The sequence below is a fragment of the Acartia tonsa genome, chromosome 4 (genome assembly GCF_053477335.1).
Source record: "Acartia tonsa isolate MP-2025a chromosome 4, ASM5347733v1, whole genome shotgun sequence".
Taxonomy (NCBI): Eukaryota; Metazoa; Arthropoda; class Copepoda; order Calanoida; family Acartiidae; genus Acartia; species Acartia tonsa.
Genome location: NC_137263.1, coordinates 26,817,904 through 26,845,347, shown reverse-complemented (window position 1 = coordinate 26,845,347; position 27,444 = coordinate 26,817,904). Strand labels below are relative to the sequence as shown.

The 27,444-nt window shown below is 32.0% G+C and overlaps 1 protein-coding gene across 1 annotated transcript; it reads right to left on the bottom strand.

Moving 5' to 3' along the window:
• Positions 1-114: 114 nt before the first annotated feature.
• Positions 115-26,521, bottom strand: LOC145316612 (uncharacterized). The gene is made up of 22 exons (XM_080157250.1): positions 26,036-26,521; positions 23,302-23,361; positions 20,593-20,700; positions 17,724-17,910; positions 17,359-17,496; positions 14,201-14,329; positions 10,696-10,858; positions 9,572-9,687; positions 7,639-7,788; positions 7,228-7,347; positions 6,474-6,666; positions 5,872-6,200; positions 5,200-5,505; positions 4,991-5,079; positions 3,748-3,822; positions 3,308-3,496; positions 2,966-3,029; positions 2,449-2,550; positions 1,981-2,054; positions 1,727-1,796; positions 1,090-1,387; positions 115-675 (listed from the first exon to the last, which is right to left on the bottom strand). The coding sequence occupies exons 1-22, from the start codon at positions 26,110-26,112 to the stop codon at positions 485-487; spliced, it is 3,228 nt and encodes a 1,075-aa protein (XP_080013376.1). The 5' UTR covers positions 26,113-26,521; the 3' UTR covers positions 115-484.
• Positions 26,522-27,444: the final 923 nt, after the last annotated feature.

Below are 27,444 nucleotides of genomic sequence, written 5' to 3'. Positions count from 1 at the left end.
TCTACTGTCCTTTCTCATTTTTGCTCCATAAACACAAAAAATGTATTTCAATGTCTTTATTTTATATAATTGTATGATTTGATTTCAACTGTTAATTATAAAATTGAATAACAATTAGGATTTCAAATATGTATTAACGTGGTGATTGTAACACTCAAATTACATAACTTCACTTATAATTGTCATAAAAATTTAAATATTATAATAGCACTAGAAAGCAAAAATAATTTATTAAAAATTTTATATTTAATTATATTAACAGTTAGTTTATTAAATTAGCCTGGGCTACAAATAGAAGAAAACTAGGTTTTTGATTTTTAATTTTGTATAAATTTGTTTTGGTTAAATTTCAATTGTTATATCAGACGATATTGGATTGATTCGCCGGAGCTTATATTTGGACACAAAAATTAGAGTAGAAAAATTATTCAACTGTTGTCTATTTATAAAATTAGAGCATTTTAATTTTTGAATATCTGAAAATTTATTCCTCCCCCATCATTTCTCTATGCAAACGGTCAAACTCATCTTCAATTTCTTCAAAGTCAAGACCAGGAATATTACTGGTATTGCTGGCAGCTCCTGCAGCACCTGTAGTACCTGTTGGCTCGTCAGAACAATCATTTTCACGTTCAGCACATCTGTTAAAGAGAGCCTTTCCTCTGCTCTGACCACCTAAATTATATTCTATAAGAGGAGGGGGTTCAAAAATTTAGATTTGTAAGTTGGTTGTCCTAACTTGGAAGATGACTAAGATTTTTTTTTTTTTTTACTTAATGATGTGTTTTATATTCGGACGGCTGAAATTTTGCAGTTTGTGCTAAATCAAGCAAGGACCATTACGTTCAATAGTTTGAAGTTAATATAATGCAAATATAATTGTTTGGTTGTATATAAATACTTAAATAATTTGGATTAGGCATTGGAGAAAAGTTAAAAAAATATGGGGTTAAAAAGTCGTCTTTTGGAGTCTAAATACTCAAGAAATATATCAACAATAAAAAATATCTTAGCCATGTACAATAGTATGCTAAAATTATTGCAATTGCGTTCTGATTTTGCATAAGATAGAAAAAATATTAAAAATACCTATAGGCAAAATAGACATTCCAATCCTACTGGCCTTCTCTCCTTTACTTGATAATGTTGAGCTCGACTCCTGCATACTCTGGAAGAATTTTGCCTTCGCCTCCCTAACATTGACCTTGACAGTGTCCTGGTCAGTCTCCCTGTCTCCAGATGATATGGCTGTTCTCTTGCTCTCTGCTACAAAAGTCTCAGCTCTCCTCAGGGAGGTTGAGGACTTAGTAGTAGATGATGTTCTGGTTGATATTGCACTGTCGTCTTGGGTTTTCATACGGAATGATTGAGACTTCTTCTCTTTAGCCTACATAATTATATCTTTATTCATTGTAAACAGTTGTCCACGGATAAAAAATGATATCAATATTAATATTCGGTGTTCCAGAGGGGCCAAAGGTCTGGGACAACAAAACAGGGTTTAATCCTATTGTTCGATTTTTTATTTTGGTTCGTCGAAGAATAAATAACATATCAGTTAGAATCTCCAATTGCAACAAAAAAATGTCGTTTATTCTTATTCTTGGAAGATTTTTAAAATATTTTAATTTTTTAGACACCACTTTTCGGTGTAGATTTATATAAACTTGTCATTCAAGAAGCTGGATATATGATTTAATAAATAACAAAAAAATATTTACTACACCTTTTTAGATGCAGCCAATTGTTCTTCATATTTTCTTTGCATTTCAGCCGCATTGTCCAAATTTCCGCTTCTTTACATTGAAAATTATTATCAAAAAAGTGTATTATTTCATAAGGTAGAAAAGTAAACCAATTATTCAGACATTAATGTTTGGTGTGTTATAAGAGTTTTGTTTTGAGAAAATAAAAAAAAATTGTTTTTTATTTGACGCAATCGTTCTTTCAGTTAGATAATTTAAACATGATTTTGATTACCTAGATTTTCTAGTTTTTGTCTGCTTGTCAGAATCTTGAAAACTTGGGCTAGGATTTAGGAATGCACTGGCGCTCTAAAATAATATGAACATAAGCAGCTCAAAATTAAAGGCTTTAAACAGTGTTGTGTACTGTACGTACATGTTTCTGCGAGTGGTATGCGCGAATCGCACAAGAAAATTTTTACTCCCAACTTAAGATTTTTGAAACCCTCCTGAACTAAAGACTACAAGAGGGGTGTTATTTTATAGCTAGGGGGTGAATACACAGTTTTCAATTGAACTTAATAGATATTTTATCTCTGCTGCCAATCGGGGTAATGAATGAAACTTGAGGGTAGAAGGTTAAGTGTTGTGTATATTGTGTTCACAAGTTACGAAGTGACTGATAAATTATATCGCTTAACATTTCTGTATTTAATTTGAAGTTTTGAAAAAAACCCGAAAAATATGATCCCTAACTATCTACCTTTGACACTGTCCCAGCAGGAACTATATCAGTATCATCTAATTTTTCAGTTTCTTCTAGTTCAGAACTCAATTTGTATCTTGTCTCATCCAGTTTTCTCACCTGTAAAATAAAATCATTTATTATAGTATTTTAAATATAGGAAATAATAAGTGATTTTAAAATTTTGATGGTGAATAGTTGTGTATAGCTGTTAAAGCTGTCAAGTTTTCTAATTGAGCTGTGATAGAAACATATTTGCTAGATCTATTAAGTGCCAGCTTTATTTTTATAAATATCCACAGCTTTGTACAGGTACACTGGTACATACTTTATTGTTTATGGTGTACTTAGTGAATTTGAGAGTTTCTAAAAAAGCTATCTACCAACTGGTTTACATACATTAAAAAGTATATTTTTGTAAGCAATATACAAAGTAGAATTGTCATTTTTTATCCGTCTTAAATGATATTTTTTTAAGCCAAATGGCACCAGAAAAAAAATAATTTTTGTGTAGGAAATCTTTATTAATTTTAACCTTAGGAGCATTTGAGCCAGAGTTGTTATTTAGATCTTCCTTTTCCTCTTGGCCTAGCTTATACCTAAAATAGAGAGAAAAAATTACAACCAAATTTTCTAAAATTAGAGTAAGCATCTTTAAATCGACACTATATCAGTGCTAGGTCTGGAGCATTCTAGATATAAAAGAATTGTCTGCTAGTCATTAAAAGTCAACATATTTTATATGAAGATTTCCAAAATCAGTATATCAAAGTTTCTTTATTTAAGCTCGTCAAGTACCAATTAAAAAATATATTACGCGTTAAAAATAATTTTTAGGATTGTATTTTGGCTTCAATACTACCCTATCAAAATTTACCTATCAACAGATAATTTTCCAACTCTGTTGATCATATCTGCCTCAGTATCATCAGCAAGGTTGTCCTGTCCAATCTTGAGCCTGTCCTCAGATAGTTTACCAACTCTGGCCTGAGCATTGCCAGCACGCTCTTCTTCCTCTTGCTCATCTTGACCGATCTTTAGCCGGTTCTCTGGCAATTTTCCAACCCTAGAGGTCAAAATCTTAGGTGAATTGGTGTCTATTTTGATTTCTACTGCGCTGTTGACAAATTTGGGGTTTTAGATTGGTAAGACTTTATGAAGACATTCTTCAACGAGGGCTAGAGAAATGAAGTTTGTAAATAAATAAATCAAATCAATCTCAATAAAAAGTTTTCTAGATAACATTTTTCGAAAATATGGAGTTTAAAATGGTCTAGGAAAGGGATTAAGAATAAATATAAATTTGCAAATATCTACCTTGGTATTATAGTTTGTGTTTGTTCTGTTTCTTCCTGTCCTATCTTTAATTTGTCTCTACTCAGCTTCCCAACCCTAGATATACAAGTATCACTCAGCTTCCCAACCCTAGGTATTCAAGTATCACTCAGCTTCCCAACCCTAGGTATTCAAGTATCACTCAGCTTCCCAACCCTAGGTATTCAAGTATCACTCAGCTTCCCATCCCTAGATATTCAAGTATCACTCAATTTCCCAACCCTAGGTATACAAGTATCACTCAGCTTCCCAACCCTAGGTATTCAAGTATCACTCAGCTTCCCAACCCTAGGTATACAAGTATCACTCAGCTTACCAACTCTAGGTATACAAGTTTCACTCAGCTTACCAACCATAGGTATACAAGTATCACTAAGTTTCCCAACCCTAGATATACAAGTATCACTCAGCTTCCCAACCCTAGGTATACAAGTATCACTCAGCTTCCCAACCCTAGATATACAAGTATCACTCAGCTTCCCAAGCCTAGGTATACAAGTATAATTCAGCTTCCCAACCCTAGATATACAAGTATCACTCAGCTTCCCAACCCTAGGTATACAAGTATCACTCAGCTTACCAACCCTAGGTATACAAGTATCACTAAGTTTTCCAACCCTATGTATACAAGTATCACTCAGCTTCTCATCCCTAGATATACAAGTATCACTCAGTTTCGCAACCCTAGGTATAACTATACAAGTATCACTTAGCTTACCATCCCTAGATATACAAGTATCACTTAGTTTCGCAACCCTAGGTATACAAGTATCACTCAGTTTCCCATCCCTAGATATACAAGTATCATTAGTTTCCCAACCCTAGGTATACAAGTATCACTCAGCTTCCCATCCCTAGATATACAAGTATCACTCAAGTTCCCAACCCTAGGTATACAAGTATCACTCTCGCAAGACTCTAATATTATGAATCTACATCATTAAAGATATTATTAAAAACAATTCATATTGTAATATGTCATAATATTTTTCTACATTTAAAACTAAGTTTAAAAGTGCGTACTTAACTCGAAAATAATAAATTAAGAATTAAATGTTAGACAAGAGAACATATTATTAAACGGTTCTATTAGAATTTAGAAGAAAAACACTTCAAAAACTCATTTATTAAAATTTCGAACCTTTAATACCAAGAGCAGCTACAGAGAGAAGAAAAGAAGATGTATAGAATACGCATTGCGTGAAAGTAAATATTTATTTTATACCTTTGTGATAGGTTGGGGGATAAAGATTTTTCTTTCTCTGCAGTATTAATCATCCACTCACCATCTGTGTTTGAATTCCCTGTCGGAGACTGAATAATAAAATAATTGTATAGAAGCTTCTTTAACATTATGTTTTTGACTGTATGGTTATAATCATAGCAATTTTTTTCAAAATACGAAGACCTAGAGTTAAATTAGTAAAATACTACCTTAATTTTCAATTTGCCAACGTTCAATTTTTCTCTTGGTTTTTCTTCAGGTTCATTTTTTGGGAAAATATTGTCTGTGTTGAGCTTTCCTACCCTCTTCACTTGACCTATTTGCCCTTGATTTGGTTTTTCTGTTTCAGGTTTGAAAATTTGCGCGGCATCCAGCTTGCCCACGCGCACACAGCTCTTCTGAGATTCTGGTTCTGTTGAATTGTTATTGAGGAAAGACGCTGCATTTACTATTTTCCCCACCTGTCTAGGTTTATGTTCTGTGGGTGAATCTGTGCTATCAGTGGCCTTACAAAACTAAAAATAAAGGAAAATTTATACAAATATTTGCATTGCATTGGTGACAAATTTGCTAATTAAGAAAAATGACAATGATAATCATCAGACCAAACAACTAAGCGTAGCATTACATGCAGTTCACTCTTTAATCTTTAAACCTTTGCTAAATTTTCAATACCAATGAAAACACCAATTTCAATTATTCGACATTTCCTTTGACTCTTCATGTCATGCATCTGACATGTAAGCAGCAAATATATTTTGATATCTTTAGTATGCTGCAGCTATGCAAGTTTATTAGACCATGTCATGACAAAATAACTCTAATGCTTCTTGGTTAGTTTTATAATTCAACATTTGTATTAAATACAAGGTAAAAGATACCTTTTGTGAAACAGCCTCAATATGTCCTTTATCCCGGTTGTTTGTTTCCAGTAGTTTGGCAGGTATATGACTAGAGCTGGTGCTACCAACAATATTACCACTCTGAAATCTTGACAGATTAGAGGAGACAAGACCTTCCATCTTCAGCTCAGATATCTCACCCAGGGGAGAGTCAATATCGGCCATACGGTCCCTGGCTTCTCTGGACTGGTCCTGCTGGCTGTTTCCTGGCGAATTTGAAAACATGCTTTGAATCTGGCAAAGCCTTTCCTTGCCAAGGTTGAAATGCTCCTCAACTTCTAAATCATTCTCATCTCTGTCTGCGCCTTCTAATAAAATAGTTGGTAATTGATTATTCATTGCATTTAAATTTTCTAGGCTGTAATAAGATTTTTGTTGCTATAAAAAAATACATCAGAGACATTTTCTACTTAAATACATGTATAAAAAGAGATATTTCAATATTTTACTTCTTAATAACATGTATAATTGCTTTAACTTTGTAAACTTTTTAAAGACAAATAAAGTAGTGAGTGTTTTCTATTTATTTTAACTTTCGGCAGACAAAACCTTATTATACAGCTGCGCATATAAGCATCTACCTGTATCAATATTGCTTGGCTGTTCAGTTGTAAGATTATCAATAAGAGTTGAAATACGGTTAGCCTTGTTTAGCTTCCTGGCTCCCCGCAACTTTGGTTTGTCATGTTCTTGGTTAGGCTTGGCTTCAAATACTGAAGAATTAATTCTTCCAACTTGAATTGGACTTGTACTTTTCTCGGACAAACTTTCATCCTGCATAAAAAAATAAAATACAAAAATATGTAAATTTATCGAGGGAATCTACACAAATAGTTTAGGTTGCTATCATGAGAAGAAAAACGAATGGTTAAGGAATATGATGCTTTTACACAAAGTGCTGTTGAGTACTAACAGCCGAACTCCTTTTTTTGTAATTAATTTGAAATAAGGTGGAGGGATAGTTTTTTCCCCTATGCTTTACCCTTTCAATACAAAATAGCAGTACTCAATTAGACCCTTTATTTGAAAAGGCAGACCTCTATCTTTAATAGTTGGTAATAGAGAAAATACATTAGATATATATTTAGCACAGGAATAAGGGATAGCCAACAAGCGAAATAAATCTAAAATTATAATTAGGGGGCATATAAAAATTTCGTCAATTCAAGTGTTGCTACCCAACGACAACTAAAAATCACGTATGCATTTCGTGCTTTTTTCCGAATTAATTTGTTATAAGCTGTATATTTAGTAACTCCTGGAAAAACAGATGAACGGACAGACTTCAACCATAGAGTAGGCAGGCAAATAAGTATATCTTAATAAAATGGTTACATGTGAGAATAATTTAGCTGTATTGATTTTTCCAGGTGTATGGTTCTTAATAAATTGTTTGTCTTCGGTTTTGCACAGAAAATTTTCTGTTACAAGCTTTCCTACTTTTATCTCTTCTCTCTGAAACATAAAGATTTGAACATATTGAACCATAGCTCAGCATAGAGTTGATTGTTGTGATTTCAATAATTCATATTTCATACCAACCAAAAAAATATTTTTTTTTTTATAATTGTCTAGGTTGGGGGGATTAATCCTACTTTTAGTATACATGCATATCTGAATGGTCCTAATGGTTGCTAATATAGTCCTTACATATTGGTCAATACATTCTTCTATGGTCCTAGAGCGGATGGGGTATAGGCACAAGGGAAAGTGGAGGGGACAAAATTCATAATTGTGAAAAAATACCTGAAATTCTGAGTTATTGTTGTTGTTTTCATTAACTGGAAAAACTTGATCAATTTTCATCTTTTTGGGTTGAACCACTGGCTTGTAAAATTTGAATCCTTCAGAATTAGACTCTTCAGTTTTAAAAATATCTTGTCTCAATTTACCAACCTAATTAAATATGAATAAGTTAATGTAACACATTTATTTAAAACTATACAGTGCTGAGAAGGTTTTAAAATATGAAGACGTATATGAATATTTGCTAAAGAGGAAAGACATATTTGTCCAGTGGTTAGTGAGATCTAACAGACTTATATAATACTTCTTTATTTATGAAATATTTTATATAGAAAAGTAATCAAGAGCTTAGATTTAACTCTATTGCATTCATTTGTACGTTACATGTACATCTTTTACATTTACCCTTATCTGTTTATATACTTTACTAGTGGCTACGCCTCTAAAAGCCTTTGAGGGCACTTATGGTGGGAGGGGAATTTAATCTCCACCCATTTTTAAAAGTTTTAAAAAGAAAAAGTAATATTTTTGGGTAGATGTTATTTTTTATTAGGAGGGTGGAGATACCCTCCTTCAAAATAGTTAAAAACCTTCCCTGGACCTATAAGAAGCTTTTTTTTGTAAAGGAGAACCATTTTGGTTCAGTGGTTAGCGAGATCCTTCCGTACAAACACACAGACATCCTTTTACTTTAGTATAAGGATTATATACAGTGTGTTTTTTTTTATGAGAACTTTTTTGAAAGCAATTTTACCCCACTTATAGTTATCAGAATTTAATGATTAATGGCTTATTTTCTTCGTTTTTTATAACCATTTATAGATCATCAAAAAAATATTTCAGTTTTTATTTAAAAAGTATAGTAAAATCAAAAATTCAAAACCTAGGTGTCAACATCTAAAAATGGTTTTAGCGCATTTTTCTAATGCTCAAATCTTCTACTCTTTGCAAGAATGGCTGCTTCAAAGTTGAGATACAGAGTCAAAAATTGATACAGATACTTTTGGGGACATATACTAGAACATATCAAAGTTTGAAGGCCATATATGAACCAGGGAGGGAGAACTGGCCCCGTAAAGTGGACTACTAAAAAATTCAATTTTTTTCTTGCAAAGGGTATAAGATTTGAGCTTAAGAAAAATGCGCTAAAACCTTTTTTAGATGTTGACACCTAAGTTTTGAATTTTTAATTTTACTGTACTTTTTTAATAAAAACTGAAATATTTTTTTGATGTTCTATAAATGGTTATAAAAAACGAAGAAGATAAGCCATTAATCAATAAATTCTGATAACTATAAGTGGGGTAAAATTGCTTTCAAAAAAGTTCTCATAAAAAAACACACTGTATATAAACACGGGTTAGTTTTTTGACATAATCCTATTATATAAAGTAGTAAGCGTTTTTTGTCTGTCCCAAAGAATCTTGCTAACCGCTGAACCGATATTGTTCTCCTTTACAGGGAAGCTTCTTATAGGTCATGGGAAGGTTTCAAACTATTTTCGGGGAGGGTTTCTTCACACCCTCCCCCAAAATATTTTTATACTCTTTTGAAACTCAAATTTAAAATGGGATGAGGTCGACTTTTCCCCCTCCTACCTTACGTGCCCCTAGAGGCTTCTAGGGGTCGTAGCCGCTAGTAGGAATATAAGGTTCCAGGAAAAACGCAGGAGTCCCAAACGGACAAACGCAGGAGTGTGAAAAAAAAATTAATTTTATTAAGTATTTCTATACAGATTAGGTTAGGTTAAGATATAAATGAACAAATAAGCCCCCCGCAGGGTTTAGGCATTTAAAAAACCTATAAGATGGTCTAAAATAGGTTAGGTTAGGTGTCCACTCCGACGTTTGTCCACTCCGACGTTTGTCCACTCCGACGTTTGGGACTCCTGCGTTTGTCGTAGGACCGAATATAATTATGGAGATATTGAAACCTGAACACTGTTCTTAAGATCTTGCTGTTCTCTGTCTTGTTCTATATGTTCAAATGGATTGTTTACAAGTTTCCCAACTTTAGGACGAGATACTTCTTCTGTTGGAGAATTCTTTTCTAAATATGTCATGAATTATTGTTTAAAATAGATAATAAGCGATATCACACTAAGCATCCTCTTAAGCACTGATAACATCCTCCCCCCTCCCACCAGGTGGGTGGGGGGGAGGTGGGTAGTTTTCGTTATTTATGTATTATTAGTAGCGAAGCTACTCTATAATTCGAAATGTCCGTCCGTCTGTCCGTCCGTCTGTCCGTCCGTCTGTCCGTCTGTCCGTCCGTCTGTCCGTCTGTCCGTCTGAGACAAAGTGGGGGAAACGTGATTTTCTCGGCTCCTATAAAAGATAGACAGCTGAAATTTTTAGTAAAGATTCTTATAACATATGCCCATCTAATCTATACGTTATTTTGTCCATCTGTCTGTTGTTTGGGATGCTAGATCGATTCCTAGATTTTCATGTTTTCGTGATTTTCTCAACTCCTTTCTAAGATAATGGGCTGAAATTTTCAGGGATTGCTTAAATTTACAATCTACATATTTTCCTAAAGTTTTATTACGGTTTTTTTATTAGTTGGGGTGCTAGATCGATTCCTAGATTTTTAGGTTTTCTATGGTTTTCTCGATTTCTATTCATGATTTGTGGCTGAAATTATCAGGAATTGAATATGCTCCTATTCTTCATATTTTTATCAAGTTTCATTAAGATATGTCTATAAATTGCGATGCTAGATCGATTCCTAGATTTTTAAATTTTTGTGATTATTAAGGTTGCGTGATTTTTAAGGTTTCCTTATTTCCCTATTTTATCAAGATTAATGTTTATTGTATGAAACTGATTTACAGTAATTTTTTTGAGCTTCGCTACTTATGGATGTTGTCATCCTTGTTTTATTTCAATCAAACTCATGTGTGTTTTGTCCTTTCTACTTTAGATATGATCATTGTTCTATAGAAGAGGATACAATGGTATTTCTTCCCAGAAAGATAGATGTTTACTGTGCAGACCGATCTTTAAATTTAAGTGCCATCAAGAGGGTCGATCAAGTAAGAAAAATTAAATTTACCTGAGTTTGAAAAATCCTCTGGGAGCTTCAACTTTCCTACCCTAACCTCCTCCTTTGGTTTTGGCTGTTCTGTTTGTTTGAATAAAGCTTCCGGATTGTTGAGTTTACCCACCCTTACTTCCGGAGGGTCTATAATCTCTTTGGATTGCTGGTAGAAAGTTTCCTAAATATGTTAAAGATGTTTTCTGGTGATATTGAACAAACAAAACCCTAAATTCTTTAAAGTAGAAATGTTTTTTCTTTGTACCTGGAAGACCCTCCTAGGTTTGCTCGTGTCCAGTAGCTACTAGGCTAATCATATAAAAAATATTTAATTCCTAGTTGGTTGTAATTATCAGAGTTATAAATTATGTTACTTTAGCCTTCTACTCTTTACCCCCATCCCAAAGTATTAACAAAACAAAAACCTAATATAACTTCCTAATATAAAATTTATTTCAATCCTACTAAATTGATGTCAGTCAAAAAAACCTTCATTTCATTCAATTCATTGTTTTCTTTTGTAAAATAAACTTCGAAAAAGGTATTCTTATAACTTTTAAAAGTACGTGGAACGAAAACTATCCGAGTTAGATTTCTATTTAGGGTCTAACTAAGGGTTTTCTTGGGAAACTGTAATACTAAACCATCAAACTCCTTCCCTTATCACAATCAAGATCCTTTGACGAGACACCAAAAAGACCAATATATAGCCGATATAACCAACGATATAAAAACAAAGATTCTTTTTCTAAAACCATTTTCCAAGAAAAATGTCTCAATGAGTCTAAATTCAGCGCTAAATTCAAAATAAAAATATTGGTGTTCTAAAACAATTTTGTTTAAAAACTAATTACTCTTCACAATTCATCTAAAAAGAAAATACAAATATCTCTCTTTAATACTTAGATTGTTCTCTTTTAGTTTGAAAACAAAATGTTTTAGTTTTATTAGGGTGAGGCGTAAGCATTATCAAACTAACTTGGTCACAAATTTAGAAGAGAATTTCTTGGTAAACTAAAGTGTTTACTTTTTTTGTACACACTAAATTAGAATCAATGCAACTCCACAGCTCACATTGTCTGTCTTGTCCGTCCGTCCTTGAGTGTTGAGAAATGTTTAGGATGGAATAATCAAACAAACCAAACAGATATTAGAAAAAATGTCTTCAGTAGATACTAAGAACAAGAAATATTTGCAACTAACTTCTGATGTAACAAAGGTATTTATTTACATATTTTTTCCGTCAAAATATTGACTACAAAGTTTATACAATGAGTTTATAATTGAGTGCCTTAGATAACTTGAAAGGGATTAAAATTTGAAGAAATAATGTCATGCGCTGTTTTAAATATTTAACTTTTGTCAATACTAAATTTTAGCCTAAAATATTGGTAAAATCACTTATTTCCATTCCATATACTGTCACTATTGACTCCGCGATATCGAAATGTTTCAAAAACACACAATTAGAACGATAATTGAATCCAAGTGTGGGTGGAAAGGGTTGTTTACACGGTACTACGTCAAACCCTAGATACGTCAAACAGTAGATGCGACAAACGCTAGACAGACAAACAGTAGACAGACAAACCCTAGACACGACATACGCTAGATACGACAAACACTAGAATGCGACAAACGCTAGAATATGACAAACACTATATTTTTTCTAAAGGCAACAAACAATAGATACGACAAACGCTAGAATTAATCCTATTGTGTAAAGTAATACGCTTTTTTGTCTGTAGCGATGGATCTCACTAACCGCTAAACCGATATGGTTCTCATTTACAGTGAAGCTTCATATGTGTCCAGGGAAGGTTTTTAACTAATTTTATGGAGGGTATCTACCCCCCCCCCAAAAAAAAAAATATTTTATTTTTTAAAACTTAAAAAGAAAATGAAACAATCTTTTTTGTATGTAGCAAAGGATCTCACTATCCGCTAAACTGATATGGTTCTTCTTTAAAGTGAAGCTTCATATAGGACAGGTCCAGAAGGTTTTTAACTAATTTTGTGGAATTTAAATTATATTGCCTATTACGGACTAAAATTATAAGGTGATTATTATTTAAATAAGTGCCTGTGGTAGGGGTTTGTAGAGGGGTGACAACACCTCCATTTAAGTTTGAATTAGTATTGCCTGCATTTCCCTATTTTTTCCAAAAATGACCCCAGATGAATCGCTGCACTGATTCAAAGACAAGGACAATATCATATGTAAGTAGTGCAGCAACATTAAAGCAAGATTTTTTCTCTTGTAATAAACAAGTATTGTTAGTATGAATCTAAAAAGAAAAATTTCATTACAATTGAAATTATTTTATATTCATTATATTTATTTGATTTAACCCACGGCCTAGGTGAAATAGATTTCTGTAAAACGTTTTAGTCAAGCAATGGATTGTCAGAATAATAGATATACATACATACACTTACTACTAAATAGCTGCGCTGTTGAAATAGTGTTGTACGGCGAAGTCATAAATGGTCAAATAATTAATGCTCATAAAATATTGCTCATCCTAAGTCTTTATTACTCCGCCCATTTATATCTCCCTTTGATGTTTAAACAAAGCAACTGTAAAAAAAAACTTTATACAAACATGTCATTTAAAAATAATTATATTCAAATTACTAAAATTCTTTATCTCTTTAATTATATTAGACTTAATTTAATAAACCTTCTTTGATGTATCTTATAACTGTTAATGACTATAAATACCAAAAAAATAACACATGCTGGTTTAGTTTTAACTGTATTGCAAAATCACCTTTTCATTGCTATATCACATTTTCTGCAGGGAATGGACAATGATAGCAGAGCGAGAGGGGACAATGGGCTGTTTAGTACACTAGTCCCCAAAGTTTTATATAAACGTTTTCTTAATCGTTGGCTAAACAACTTTTGTTACTTAAATGAATTATGATTGGTTGGTTTAATAAGTTGAGTGTTTAAACGTTTTAAGTTTTAACCACTTTTTTTGCTATAGGGGATGTACATAGATTTTTACGGCAATTATCTTATCCAGTTAGATATATAAATAGAAATAGAAATTTAGTATTAATGAACGAAAAAATTTATAGATATTTTATAATTTTATATTCTAGCGTATGTCGCTTCTAGTGTTTGTCGCATTTTACAAATTCTACTGTTTGTCGCGAAATAGCAAATTCTACTGTTTGTCGTAGTCTAGTGTTTGGCGTATCTATCGTTTGTCTGTCTAGCGTTTGACGCATCTACTGTTTGTCTGTCTAGCGTTTGTCGCATCTACTGTTTGACGTATCTAGGGTTTGACGTAGTACCGTTTACACCAATCAAAAATTCAAAAGATTTCCCTCCTTAAAACTTTGAAACTTCTCATTTTACCCTTCTCAAAATAAAAAGCTTTGTCGTCCCTGATTGGGTTATTGCACGATGAGAGAGAGAGAGGGGAAGCAGTTGAAAAGGAGATAGTGCTGTAGTAATAATTTGCAGTGGATTTGTGGCGGGTCCGCTAGTGAAATAAGTTAAAATTCCAACCTGGATATTAAGTTTTCCAACTTTTCTGATTTGAGTGTGTGTGTCTGGTGGTTGGGTGCTCTCCTCAGCGCAAAATAAGTTATCAAAGTCAAGTTTTCCAACTTTTCTATCCACTATATTCTTGTCAACCTAAAATAGTTATGCATCTAAAAGATGTTTGAGAATAGATATGCAATAAATAAATAATACATTATGAGCTACATATACTTCAAGCCAGGGAGGGGACATTGGTCTGTTTAATAAAGTAGTCCTTATTTTTTTAATAGCGTTTTCTTATTCGTTGGCTAACAACTTTGGGGGCTTTTATTAAATTTTGATTGGTTAGTTTATCAGGTTGAGTGTCTAAACGTTTCAACCATTTATTGTAATCTACAGAACATCTACTATCCTATCATTCTTTAACTTTATTATGCATCTCATGGTGAACGTGGTTTCTCAAAACTATTAATGTTTTTTCAAAAGAAGTTGTATCAACTTTTTTGCTTTTTATTTAAGATAGCTAGCCGGTCCTTTCAGTAAGTAGTAGATGTAAAATTTTTCATAGAATTCAGATATGCAATCGGTTTTTTTTGTAGACCTCTTATTTTTTAAGTAATTTAAGTTTTTAAAAAAAATAATTAAGTCGGTTTTAAGGTACTAAAACGCAACAAAATAAAAGAAGAAAATGGCCAGTATGAACAAAAATAGTAAGATCTTTAATTTGACACCTTACTTTTAAAATTCTGTTGAGTAATTATTGAAAAAATCTATTTTTTTAACCTCGGTTTAATAAAAACTTTAGACCTAAATATTTTCTCAAACAGACATAAAAAACATGGGTTCATATATACCTTTAGAATCAGAAAAATATTACGAATCTATTCTAAGCAAAATTGAAAAAGTTTTATAAAACTATAATAAAAAAATAAGTTTATTTTAAGAATCATAATTTTCGGCTTTAAAGGGTTAGCTTGAACCAAACCTGAACAAAACCTAAACAAAAGACAATGCAATGTAGCAGATATTTTTTAAACAAAAGAAACAATAATGTATTTTTAACTGCATTGTTTTGAAGTTTATAAACAGACTGATGCATATTTGTTCATAATTTTTCATTCTTTACATGTTCTTTAATATCACTATATTTATTGTAGTATCTATTGTATATATTGTATGAACGTTCTCCTTTTTTTCTGGCAATTCTATAGGTTAATTTTATAGATTAAGCTTCCCGATTCGTCAATTTTTGCGATTTGTGATTGGCTAGTTTAGTAGTTACAATTCTTAAAATAACTTTTTTATTTTTTCTATTTTTTATTACAATTTTTTTAAACTTTTTCAATTTTGCTTACAATGGATTCATATTATTTTTCTCATTCTAATGGTATATATGAACCCATATTTTTTATGTCTGTATGAGAAAATATTTAGGTTTAATGTTTTGATTAAACCGAGGTTAAAAAAATAGATTTTTTCAACAATTACTCAACAGAATTTTAAAAGTAAGGTGTCAAATTAAAGATCTTACTATTTTTGTTTATACTGGCTATTTTCTTCTTTTATTTTGTTGCGTTTTAGTACCTTAAAACCGACTTAATTATTTTTTTAAAAAACTTAAATTACTTAAAAAATAAGAGGTCTACAAAAAAACCGATTGCATATCTGAATTCTATGAAAAATTTTGCATCTACTACTTACTGAAAGGACCGGCTAGCTATCTTAAATAAAAAGCAAAAAAGTTGATACAACTTCTTTAACCCTTACAGCTCGGGCCCCAATTCCCACCTTAATAGATCGGGGGGGGGGGGGGCTCCAAGAGCCCCCCCCTCTATCTCGGCTCCTGTTACAGATAAAGTCGTAAAATTTTTTTCTGGTGGTTCATGTGTATTTTTAGAGAAAATTACTTTTACTAGTCATAGCGGCCAGGCCGCTCCTTAGCCGCTTTTTAGCGGCCAGCCGCTAAATTTTAAAACAGCTGTAGAGCGGCCAATTTTGCAGCTAGGTTGACCAAATTTTAGGACGAACTATTATTTTTCATAACAAAAAAATTACTTTTTCTGATCATCGCCGAAAAACGGCAAATAACGGAAACCGCCATTTTCGGCGGTTACGGCGGTAAAACGGCGGTTGGCGGCGCCAATTAATATTTTTATCAGTTTGATGTTGCTCAAAGATTTACCAAAAAAAATTATAGGTCTCTAGCTGTTATAGAAGCCACGATATTCATGATATATGTCTGTAGTAAAAGCCGGACAAAAATCGGTCATAAAGTCGGTCAGGGAGCGGTCAAACGGTCATAACACAACTTTTCTCAGAAGGTCATTGATATCTAAGTATTCACCAAAAAAATTTTAGGTTTCTCCTTATACACAAAAGTCATAATGTAGAAATTAAGATTTATTTAGAATTTTTTTCTAATTTTGGTGCTACCCAACCGACTTTGACCGGACACCACGACCGACACAGACCAGATATCCTAATAAAATCAACTCTTGCCGACGTATAATTACTAAACTTAAAAAGTCATGAAGTCACAGCACTCCATCTTACCTACAAAAAAAATGAGATTGAAAAATCTAGAGGGGGGGGCTCTTGGAGCCCCCCCCCCCCCGATCTGTAAGGGTTAACAAATCTAATTAATAAACAAGTTTAGACTATTTTCTATGCCGCACATTTTTTCCTTCATGAAAGCAAATATATTATACATTTAGAGTTTGTTCTTATGTCTGTCTTTCCTTAAGAATTGACAGCTTTATTTATTAGAGATTTTGACACGAAAAGTAATAAATTAGGAAGTTTATTAATTCTATAGTAATTTAAACTAGTATTTTGACACACAATTTTCATTTATCTAAATCTTTAAAAAATTAGATTTAAATGAGTAGGAAAGACACATAATAATAGCAACTAGACAGAGCTATCTTTCCATATAGCTTAATGACATAAAAAATATCCCTATATATTTACTTGCTTTTGAAACTTTTCTTTAAACATACAAACAGGGGAACCAAATCGGTCGAGCGGATGGCAAAATCTTTCGTTAAAGGCACAAGACATCCTACTTCTTTAATTTTAGGCTATTTCATAAATTTCAGTTTACCTAAGAGTATTGTCACGTAAAGCAATTGAATGCAGACAAGTCTTATAGAGTAGCGTTGCTATCAAAATATTTTCCTCACCTGAAAATCTTCGTCTTCTTGTTTTGATTTGAATAAATTTTGAGTGTTGAGTTTTCCCACTTTTATAGCTGGCTCGGAGGTGGATACACTTTCTTTGACCTCAAATAACTGCTGGGGATCAAGTTTTCCAATCTGAGCCTTGACAAATATTTCAATTTATAAGGTTAACTCACAAATGTTAGGTTTAGGTAAAATGTTAGAGGATTGACAACAATCATAAAAAGGATTCAATATATGGTCCTTTGCTTATTATGTTTCAAATAAATGATATGGGGCAAAATCCTATTAAAAAGTTCGGTCTGGCCTAAGGGTTAAAGTGTCATATTTTCCTATATAATGCTAAGGAAATGCTATTGTATTTTTACCTTTGGTTTTATAAAATTATTGTTTTCTTCTTGGTTTTGGAAAAGCTCTTTAATATTTAGTTTTCCAACAGGTTTAACTTGAGCAAGATCTGGTGGCGGCTGCTGCTGACCATCTCCCTCGCCTGCACCGGGATACCATACACTAGACACCTTCACCTTGCCAGGAGGCTTCACATTCTCTACAACACTGAAACATAACAAGGTTAGATTTAATAAAATCTGACGACTTTGTATTTCCTGAATCTAAATATCTAAAATAAATTTCTACACATTATAAGCCACATGAACTTTAAATTCAGTGGAAAAAAGTAAAAGTGTAATTAAAGGATAGATTTGGTGCAATATTATATCAACCAGGGAGGAAAGGGACATTTGACTGTAAATTACTCTGATACCAAATGTTTCATACCAACGTTATCTTATTCCTTGGCTCAAAAAAATTGTGTACTTTTATTGAATTTGTACTATCTTAACATTTCAACCAATAAACCAAATTCATACTAGGGTTATTGTTGTCTAATATCATTGGAGAATAGATGTATATCAATTCATCATCCCCCGGCCCTGTGAATCCATATTATCAAGAAATTTCATAGTTGTTTGACCATAACTTAAGCAGAGATTTAGAATTTCATGAATAGAGATTAATTGAAATAATCATTCAATAAAAATATTAAATTTAAATTTGCAATTATATTACTTGAAACATTTGATTAAACATTATTGATTATTTTGTTCTTTTCATCGATTTTCTAACTGAATTTAATCTTCAGATAAAAGGACATGAAACTTAAAGAAAGATCTTTTACCTCTGACTTTTGGTCAGTTTTTAAAACAAATATTGCTTTCTCCATTTAAATAATGACACAATGATTAATGTAGCAATATAAAAAATGCCCAAAATAAAAGATTTTGGACTGGCGGATAAAGGGAAAGCAAAATGATCGTTCTTCAGGTAAAATACTTTTTGTAAATCTCACTTTAATTTTTTGTGTGGAACAAAACAAGAGCTGAGCCAATGTTTTACCCAGAAAATTGGTCTACATATAGTTCACATCAATATTCGTCATCAATAAACAAGAATAATTAAGTCTTTAGGTAGCGAAGCCACAACAATATCTCCTTATTTAAAAGATGTCTGTCTGTAGCTTAAGATTTCACTAACCGATAGACCTATATGGTTCTCCTTTAGATTGAGGCTTCTCACAAATAAGGTTTATATTAAAACTATTTTGGTGGAATAAATTGCTATGTTTCTTCTATATTCTACAATTTATTTTTCTTTTGGTCATACGTTTCAAAAGTATCACGTAATTGATATAAATTAAAGTGGCAAATTTAGCTTTTAAATAAGATGAATTAAAAATATATAATAATGATTTTTCTAGATAATTCAAATAAAAATTATGGTAATATTATAAATTGTATGTCGAAAAAAACTAAAAAATTTTAAGTCACCATAATATATGTTTCAACGATCAATGACGTATATTAGTTGTAGAGAAGCTACACTATAGCTAGAATTACAAAAATAATACAAATTAAGTATCATCTATTTTATAACTTTGTTACTTGTAATTTTAATGTAAAATGAAACTATGATGACAAATATGATTGATTATTGTCCTGTGTGTATTATGAAACTGTTGTTCATGTGCAACTCTCATCTTTATTCTGTGATGAAAGCAAACTAAAAACTGTGCGCAAAATTTTTCCTATTTGATCCACCCAAATGAACCATCACACAATTAATGAATAAAAACGCCCAGTACCGTGTTAGCATTTGGACACCCTTTTATGTTTTACCGTTTAGTTAATTTGGCATAATTTACAGTTTTTTTTTTGTATTTAATATGATATTTGTTTGATAAATAAATTTAAATTAAGTAATAGTAATGATGTATATCCTAAAATAGTAATAGCGAGAACCATTTCGTTTTTTTATGTGGTTGCAGTAAGTTAAAAAAAATGTGTTAGCTGCATAATAGCCAAACAAAAAATAAAGGATGGAAGCCCCCCCCCCCCCCTCTATTGTTTCAGCTTTTGATGGAGCTTGAGTGTGAGAAATTTTGTTTTGTTCTCATGATAGCCAGTTCATTTTAGACTATAATATTAATATTGGTTGAAATTAATCAACATTTTGCTGTCCCAACTCAAGCCTATGTCTGGTTTTTTTGCAGCAAAGTTTGAGGATTAACAAGTTCGTTAGATCATTTTTCTCTTAAGGGGAAGAGAATGGAAACTGTAACCATGAAAACATCATGATCACTACTTAGACGAAGTTTTTATATAAAATATTTTTTTGAAACACCCATTTTTAAAAGCGAAGCTTTTCTATGATTAAGGTCGGTCCGTCCGTACGTCCGTCCGTACGTCCGTAACGGATAGCTTTTTTCGTTAATTTAGGCATGTTAGAATTGTCCTATCGATTTCAAATTTTATATGGTGATTCCTGTAGTAGTTAGGTACGATTTAGAAAGCGTAGCAACTCTATAATCATCACCAAAATGTCCGTACGTCCATTTTAAACATGTTGATTTTTTTACTTTTTTAACAACAAATTTTTATGTGATCTTATCATCCGATTGATCTGATTTTTGGTATATTGATTCCTGGGACAACAAAGTATAATGTAATAAGCGAAGCAACTCTATAATCAAGTCCAAAAATGTAAGTATGTCCATAAACATTATCCTAAATCAAGCAGTTTTTCAACAAATTTACTTACAATTTTACTTTGACTCTTATACAATTATATATGATTATTCAGTTCTGACACTATACAATTGTTAATGTCCGTTTGTCCTACCGTTTCAGTGCTTCGCTTTTATGGATGTTGTCATCCTTGTTTTTGTTGTAAATGGCTAACCTTGAATCTGAATGAAACATTTGTATGAATGATTGTCTGTTGATTTTACCAGGGACAAACATTGGATATCCAGGGCTGTCACATGACTCACCACCACGCTCAAACATCCTTAATAAAGTTTTTTTTAGTTTTAAAGTCTTATACCGACCCTTGAAAAACTATGTAGTTATAACAACAATAGGTATTTGGCTATCGATATATTGTTATTATGTCAGAATGACCAATTTTTTATTGGACCATATGTCTACGTAAATATTGTCAAAAATGTTCAAGAATAGCATGTTGTTGTTATATCAGCCACTGTATTTAATGTTTCTGCCAACTCCATGAATCTAAGAATAATCAAGTTTCCCCTGAAAAATCGAAATAACTTCAAAGCTCTACTGACCGACCGACTGACAAAATAATGTATAGACTGAAAGTGCATAGGTCATGGGAATATTCAATAAAACTTTTAGATTTATTATTAATAGAAGCTGAGAAAATAACGATTCCTCTTTGCTTTACAAATTGAGATATAGAGTAGCTTTGACGGTAAATGGAAATAAGTTTGAAAATATCTTGTGATATTCAAACATTAGAAGTAAAAAAAATAATATTCAAATTAATCAAAGATTCATAGTAGAACAGGCCTACCTTTCAACAAAATATGAAATAAAAACTTGTATAATTTAAATGTATTTATTTGCTAATTTTGAATTGGATTCTCTCTACAATTTACTTTTAACTTCATTTAATACATATTTTTTTTTGCTTTGGAAGTTTAGCCAATTAGTTATTCACATGAATTATACTATAATGTATAGTTATACCAATATACTAAAAAAGATTAGCCTTAAAGGTTTACCTAAATACTTTTCTATGTGTGGTACGATATTGTAATATTATATTTAAAAGTTTTGTTCTTTATAAAAATACTAAAAAAATGTATTCGAAGATTATTTATGTTTTTATCCTTGTTATTTACTATACGTATGATTTTTCCAATATAAGTCTTTAAAAGTGTTTATCTTAATATTTTTAAACAGGGCTTGTCAGTTGCGCGATGGAAAGTAAATTGTTGAAATAATATCTTGGATGTATTTGCGGAGCTAGAGGCACAGCTGCAACTACGGCTTGTCATGGCTTGGCTGCTGAAATTAAAAAAAGACACAGACATGACTGCTTTAAAGACTAAATTCAGGAAAGTTTTTGCAGCTCGGGTAATAAGAAACGAGCCAACAGAACGGAATGATGCTGATAATCTCGAAATTTAGATTTACTCAAATTAATTACAGACATTCTCAATTAGGACTGGAGAGGGGGGGGGGGGGGGTTAGGGTGGCCCACCAGTTACAATTTCAGGAGTTCAATATCTTTGATGCCATTAACATGATAATACTAGCGACTGTGGCTAGCGATTCAAAATTGTGCAGCTGGAAGCGATTGCGGCTGCCATGCTTGAATAAAAATGAATCCTCCCTAACATATATTAAATCACGCACTGACAGTTTGACAAACTGATAATAATCTGAAAGCTTATGATTTCATTTTTAATTATAAACATCTAAAGGGTGTTTTAAAAAAAACCAATCGCTTCACTCTTTTCAATATAAACCCTACAGTTTTGGTCAAAAACTAACAAAAAATGACCAAAATCATGTCCAAGCAACAACAATGAGATAACACTATTGAATTTTAATTTCTACTCACCTCTTTTGAGCACTACAGCTCGAGTCCTAGCCCTTGTGGAAAATTTTTCTCTACGTGGAGAGTGCATATTTCATTACAAATTAAGACAGTTTTGTCTTTTTTGAAAAAGAATAAACTGTCTAAAGTATTTGCAATCTTGTAGATACACCCCATAATGTTTAGAGTTTTTGATGGGGCTTATAAAGACCTTTTTATAGACGCCTTAATCAGATTTCTGACCCAATCCTAGCCTTTTTGGCATCCAAAAGACAGACCCATCAAACATTGAGACATGACTGCTCTGTCTTTAAAAAAAAGAACAAACCGTCTTAAGTACTTAAAATCTTGTAGATAGACCCCATAATGTTTAGAATTTTTGATGGGTCATGTCAATATCTTTCTATAGACACCTTACTCAGGTTTCTAACACAATCTTAGCCATTTTGACATCAAAAAGAAAGATCTGTCACACATCAAGAAATGGAGAGACCCGTCATGTCTAAATGTTTGATGGGTCTGTCTTTTTAATGCCAAATTGGCTAGGATTGAGTTAGAAACCTGGTTAAGATGTCTATAGAAAGGTCTTTACATGCTCCATCAAAATTCTAAACATTATTGGGTCTATTTACAAGATTTCAAGTACTTAAGACGATTTGTTGATTTTTTATCTCCATGTAAGGAAATATTCTACACAAGGGCTAGGACTCGAACTGTAGTGCTTAGGAGAGGTGAGTAGAAATCAAAATTCAATAGTGCTTTCTCATTGTCATTGCTTGGACATGATTTGTGTCATTTTTTGTTAGTTTTTGACTAAAACTGTAGGGTTTATGTTGAAAAGAGTGAAGCGATTGGTTTTTTTTAAACACCCTTTATTCATTATTAAAAAAAATTCTGATACAGTACAGAAAGGTATTTGAATACAATTATGACGGACAAGAATAAAAGTGAAAATTCAAATGATAGTAATTATACATTTTATCTTTTGATATTTATGGTTGTTGTCATCCTTGTTATATGAAGATAAAAATGAAAACTAACCTGGCTGTAGAGAGAACATTCTCTCCTTTACTAACTTTGTCCCAGTACTCACTATCAACTCTAAACATTATAGTTCAATGTCATTATATTATTCTTGAAGAAACTGAGTAATTATGTATCATTATAGTATTTATAACGAATAATAAAATAAGAATCATAAAATTAATTTAAGTTTTTAATTTTACTATCCGCAGAAATCTGTTTATTATTCTATGCGATAAATACCTATATAGCCCATTTTAGGAGTAAAACATGTATTCTTAAAAAAAAGAATGCAAAGCACACAAGTTTAATTGTTTCTTAAATAAAAATTTATCAACTGAAAATTATTGTGAGTCTTATATACTGTTTCATATAAAAGATTTTTCTGTAAACTGATATCTTGAACACAGTAATAGTGTCTGACTGATTATGACGTAACAAAAAAAATTAGCCAATGAGAGGCCACTATAAATTTTACCATTGGTCAATAACGGCCTCTCATTGGCTAATTTTTTTTGTTACGTCATAATCAGTCAGACACTATTACTGTGTTCGATATCTTTAAAAACGGAATTTTTATTGGTATCGACCACGATTATATTTCTTGTGCATGTAGTTGTGAATCATTGCAAACTTAATAATATAAATAATTTATTTATGTAGATTAAAACTGCTTATGAATTTTAGAACATCTTTATCTAATAACTCTTGAAGCGATTCCCATTTATGCATTGATGTACAGAAAAAATCTCAAATTATACTTTTTACAAAACTTCTTTTGAAAACAAGGATGACAACATCCAAAAAGCGAAGCTCTAAAATCAGAAGAAAAGACAAACGAACAATTACTCTTGTAGAGTGTCAGAACTTAATAAGCAGAACATTAATTTCGAAGAATTTGATTATAGAGAGACCTCGCTTACAATACTGTACCTTGTTGTCCTAAGAATCATTATTCCAAAAATCAGATGAATAGGATAACTATGTCCTACAAAAAATGTTGTCAAAATGTTAAAAAATCAGTGTGTTTTAATGGACACACGGACTATCTAGTAACAATTATAGAGTTGCAACACTTTCTTAATTGTACCTAACTCATAAATCAGCATGTTTTAAATATACATACGGACTTTCTGGTAACGATTATAGAGTTGCTACGCTTTTTAATTCGGACCTAACTCATACATGGATCACCATGCAAAGTTTGAAAACGATAGAACAATTCTAACTTGGCTAAATCATCGAAAAGAGCTAACCGTTTCGGACGGACGGACGGAGGGACAGACCTATGGACCGACCCTAATTATTGAAAAGCTTCGTTTTTAATACGGACATACCCTAATTTTAGAAAAGCTTCGCTTTTAAAATAGTCTGTAGACATATAAAATTGTAAATAAAATTATATTCATTGCAATAGAAAGAATGACCTTACTAAAAAAAGTTCGTACGTCTAATAAAAGTCACGGATTTTTTATTAACATAACACTTTATTAACATTTCCACATTTTGTCATAAATGACAGATCACCAATCATCTTTAAAGTTTTGCCAAAGTTATAACGTTTAAAATTGATTTCTGAACCTCGACTAAATTTATGGATGTTGTCATCCTTGATTTATTTATGTATCACTTAGAAGATATATTTTTTTTATATTAAAAGTATGATATTTGTAAACATTGAAGTGTTAATCCAAGGTGTTAAGTTTCCAAACTAACAAAATTTGCAATTTTTTTGTGTGGAATTCTTTAAGGTGTCAGAATACTTATTTATTTTTTTGGAAAATATGTCATGTAAGCAATAAAGATTAATTTACTAAGATTCTAAATTTTACAAATTCACATAAACGATCTTTCCAATCATTTCCATAAATAGCTGCGCTACTATTTAAGATTTTTGTTCAAAATCTTGTCATAAAATTTTTATATGACTCACTCAAACTTATGAGACATGTGAACGTATTTTTTTCGCTGTATTTTAAACAAGTATGACAACGTCCATAAAAGTAAAGTTTTCACTTTCACACAAAGTGCCCTGTTGAGCACTGATTTTGAAATTAATTGAAAATACAGAGGGGCGATGGGTTGTTTTTGATTGTTTGTTTATTATATTAGATCAGTTATGATTATGTTGTATTGGTATATGGGTAGCCCTGAAGGATTAGTTCATTGCAGGTATAGGCATTGCAGAGAAGCCCCAACAGGGACTCGGCATTAGGTAAAAAATAACCCACCCTTTTCTTATATTCAAATTAATTTTACAGTTTTTGCAGGTAGCAAATTATAAATTCCAGGATTGACGTACCAGATAAATTACAAAATAAGTTTTACGTTTTAGAAAAGTTTTCTTTAAACAATTCTTGAAAAAAAAATATTTTAGAAATAATATATTGTCAAAATGATTATAATTGAATTGAATATTCTTTTCAATCTAACGTCCAGAGGCCTTTTGGTCCATCTAGCATCTGTTTTTCTTGTTCCAGGTAATAGTCTAGCAACCCTTTGATTGCAAATCTTTTGTCTGGAGGTCAAAAAGTAAAATGTAAATTGTAATGAGGTAGTAATTCCTAAATATACTTTAATTAGTACAATACATGTGACGTAGTATTTGTGTGAACTATTTTTAAATTCTTTGATATGACAGGCTCTGGGTATGAATACGACCCCCTTTAGCTAACGGACTGCCGGCAAGTGTGCAGTGCAGATATTCTTTATACTGACAGCGGCGGATTAGAATGATATAAAGAAAATTTACCTATTCTGTTCCCGTCTAATCATCAGATTTGGATTTTCAGGGTCGACCACCCAATCACTACGAACTATTTCACCCATGGCTATTTATCACATTAAACAATTGCTATTTATATTATTAAGCCCTGTTTTTAAAAGCAATGTTGTGAATTATTATAAACTGCACAATATTATCACATGTAGATATGGGTTGCAACTAATTGTGTCGAGCACTGACTTTCCTTCACTATATGACCTATAAATATATATACGATACAATATTATTCTTAGTGTCTTTTCTTTTCTTCTACACTATTAAATGGCCTGTTTGAAGGAAAACAAAAAAGCTAAGTGCAAATAAAAAGCATTGCGCGCGTTCTTAATTTTTGGAGATCCGTTCTAGGATTATCTATGTTAGTAAACTAATGTTTATTTAAAGAAAACGCGTTGAAATTCGCTTTCATGGCAAAGGCTTAGTCCTCTTTATAGAGGTTGTTAAGTTTTAGGGAAAGAGAGCTTTGCTATTTTCATGTGCTACAGATGAAAGGTTTAAAAATGTGAGTAAGATCGCAAAAGGGCAGGGGGTACATGTTTCGACGGGGGGTGGGGGGGGGGGTGAGTTAACTTCAATATGCAATATTTACCTCAGCCTAATTCTTACAAATATATCTATATCCCTATTCACAAGAATTTCATCTTAAAATTAGATGGAAAGGAAGGGCGGAAAAGAGACAAAAATATTAGAAAACATTGAAAGTAATAAATAGAGAGTACTACAAAAAAATGAAAGAAAAAGAATAAAATTGATAAAAATAATTTTGTTCCTGAAAATTAAGAAAAAATATAAAGAGAGTGATAATGAAAGAAAGTTTGTCTTAAAGAGCAACTTAAAGGGGAAGGTGGGCGGCGAGAGAAGAGGGAAACGGATAGGATCACATAAAATGACAATGATGCACCAGCACCCTAGTTCATTACCTCATAGGGCGGGATTCTTTTTAGATTTCATATAATCATCTAAAGCAGCCAGGGCATCATCCGCATTCCACTTGTAATGGGATGCATATTCTAATTGCACTGGGATATTAGGTTACGTTATATCCATACAGACAACCAACAATTTAATTGCGCGACCTTTGTATGGAAGTCCTAATTGTGCACGGTAATAGGTTGCGCCTGTTTATGGGCATTGGCATTCTCACTACGCTAACTATTAGAGTCACGTATGCAACATAGCAGCCGTAGGTACCATTGTAACGTCTCTAGTATGACGAAGTGTGAACTGGACACGAACCTGACATCTCACCGACATTAAGCAGGCACTCTCAAACTCTGCTGGGTCTCTTGACCTAACTTGCCGATTAGATAAAACAAAAACAAAACAAGATTATTTCCACTGCACTGGTGATATGAGAGATTTTGCCGCATATAATAGGG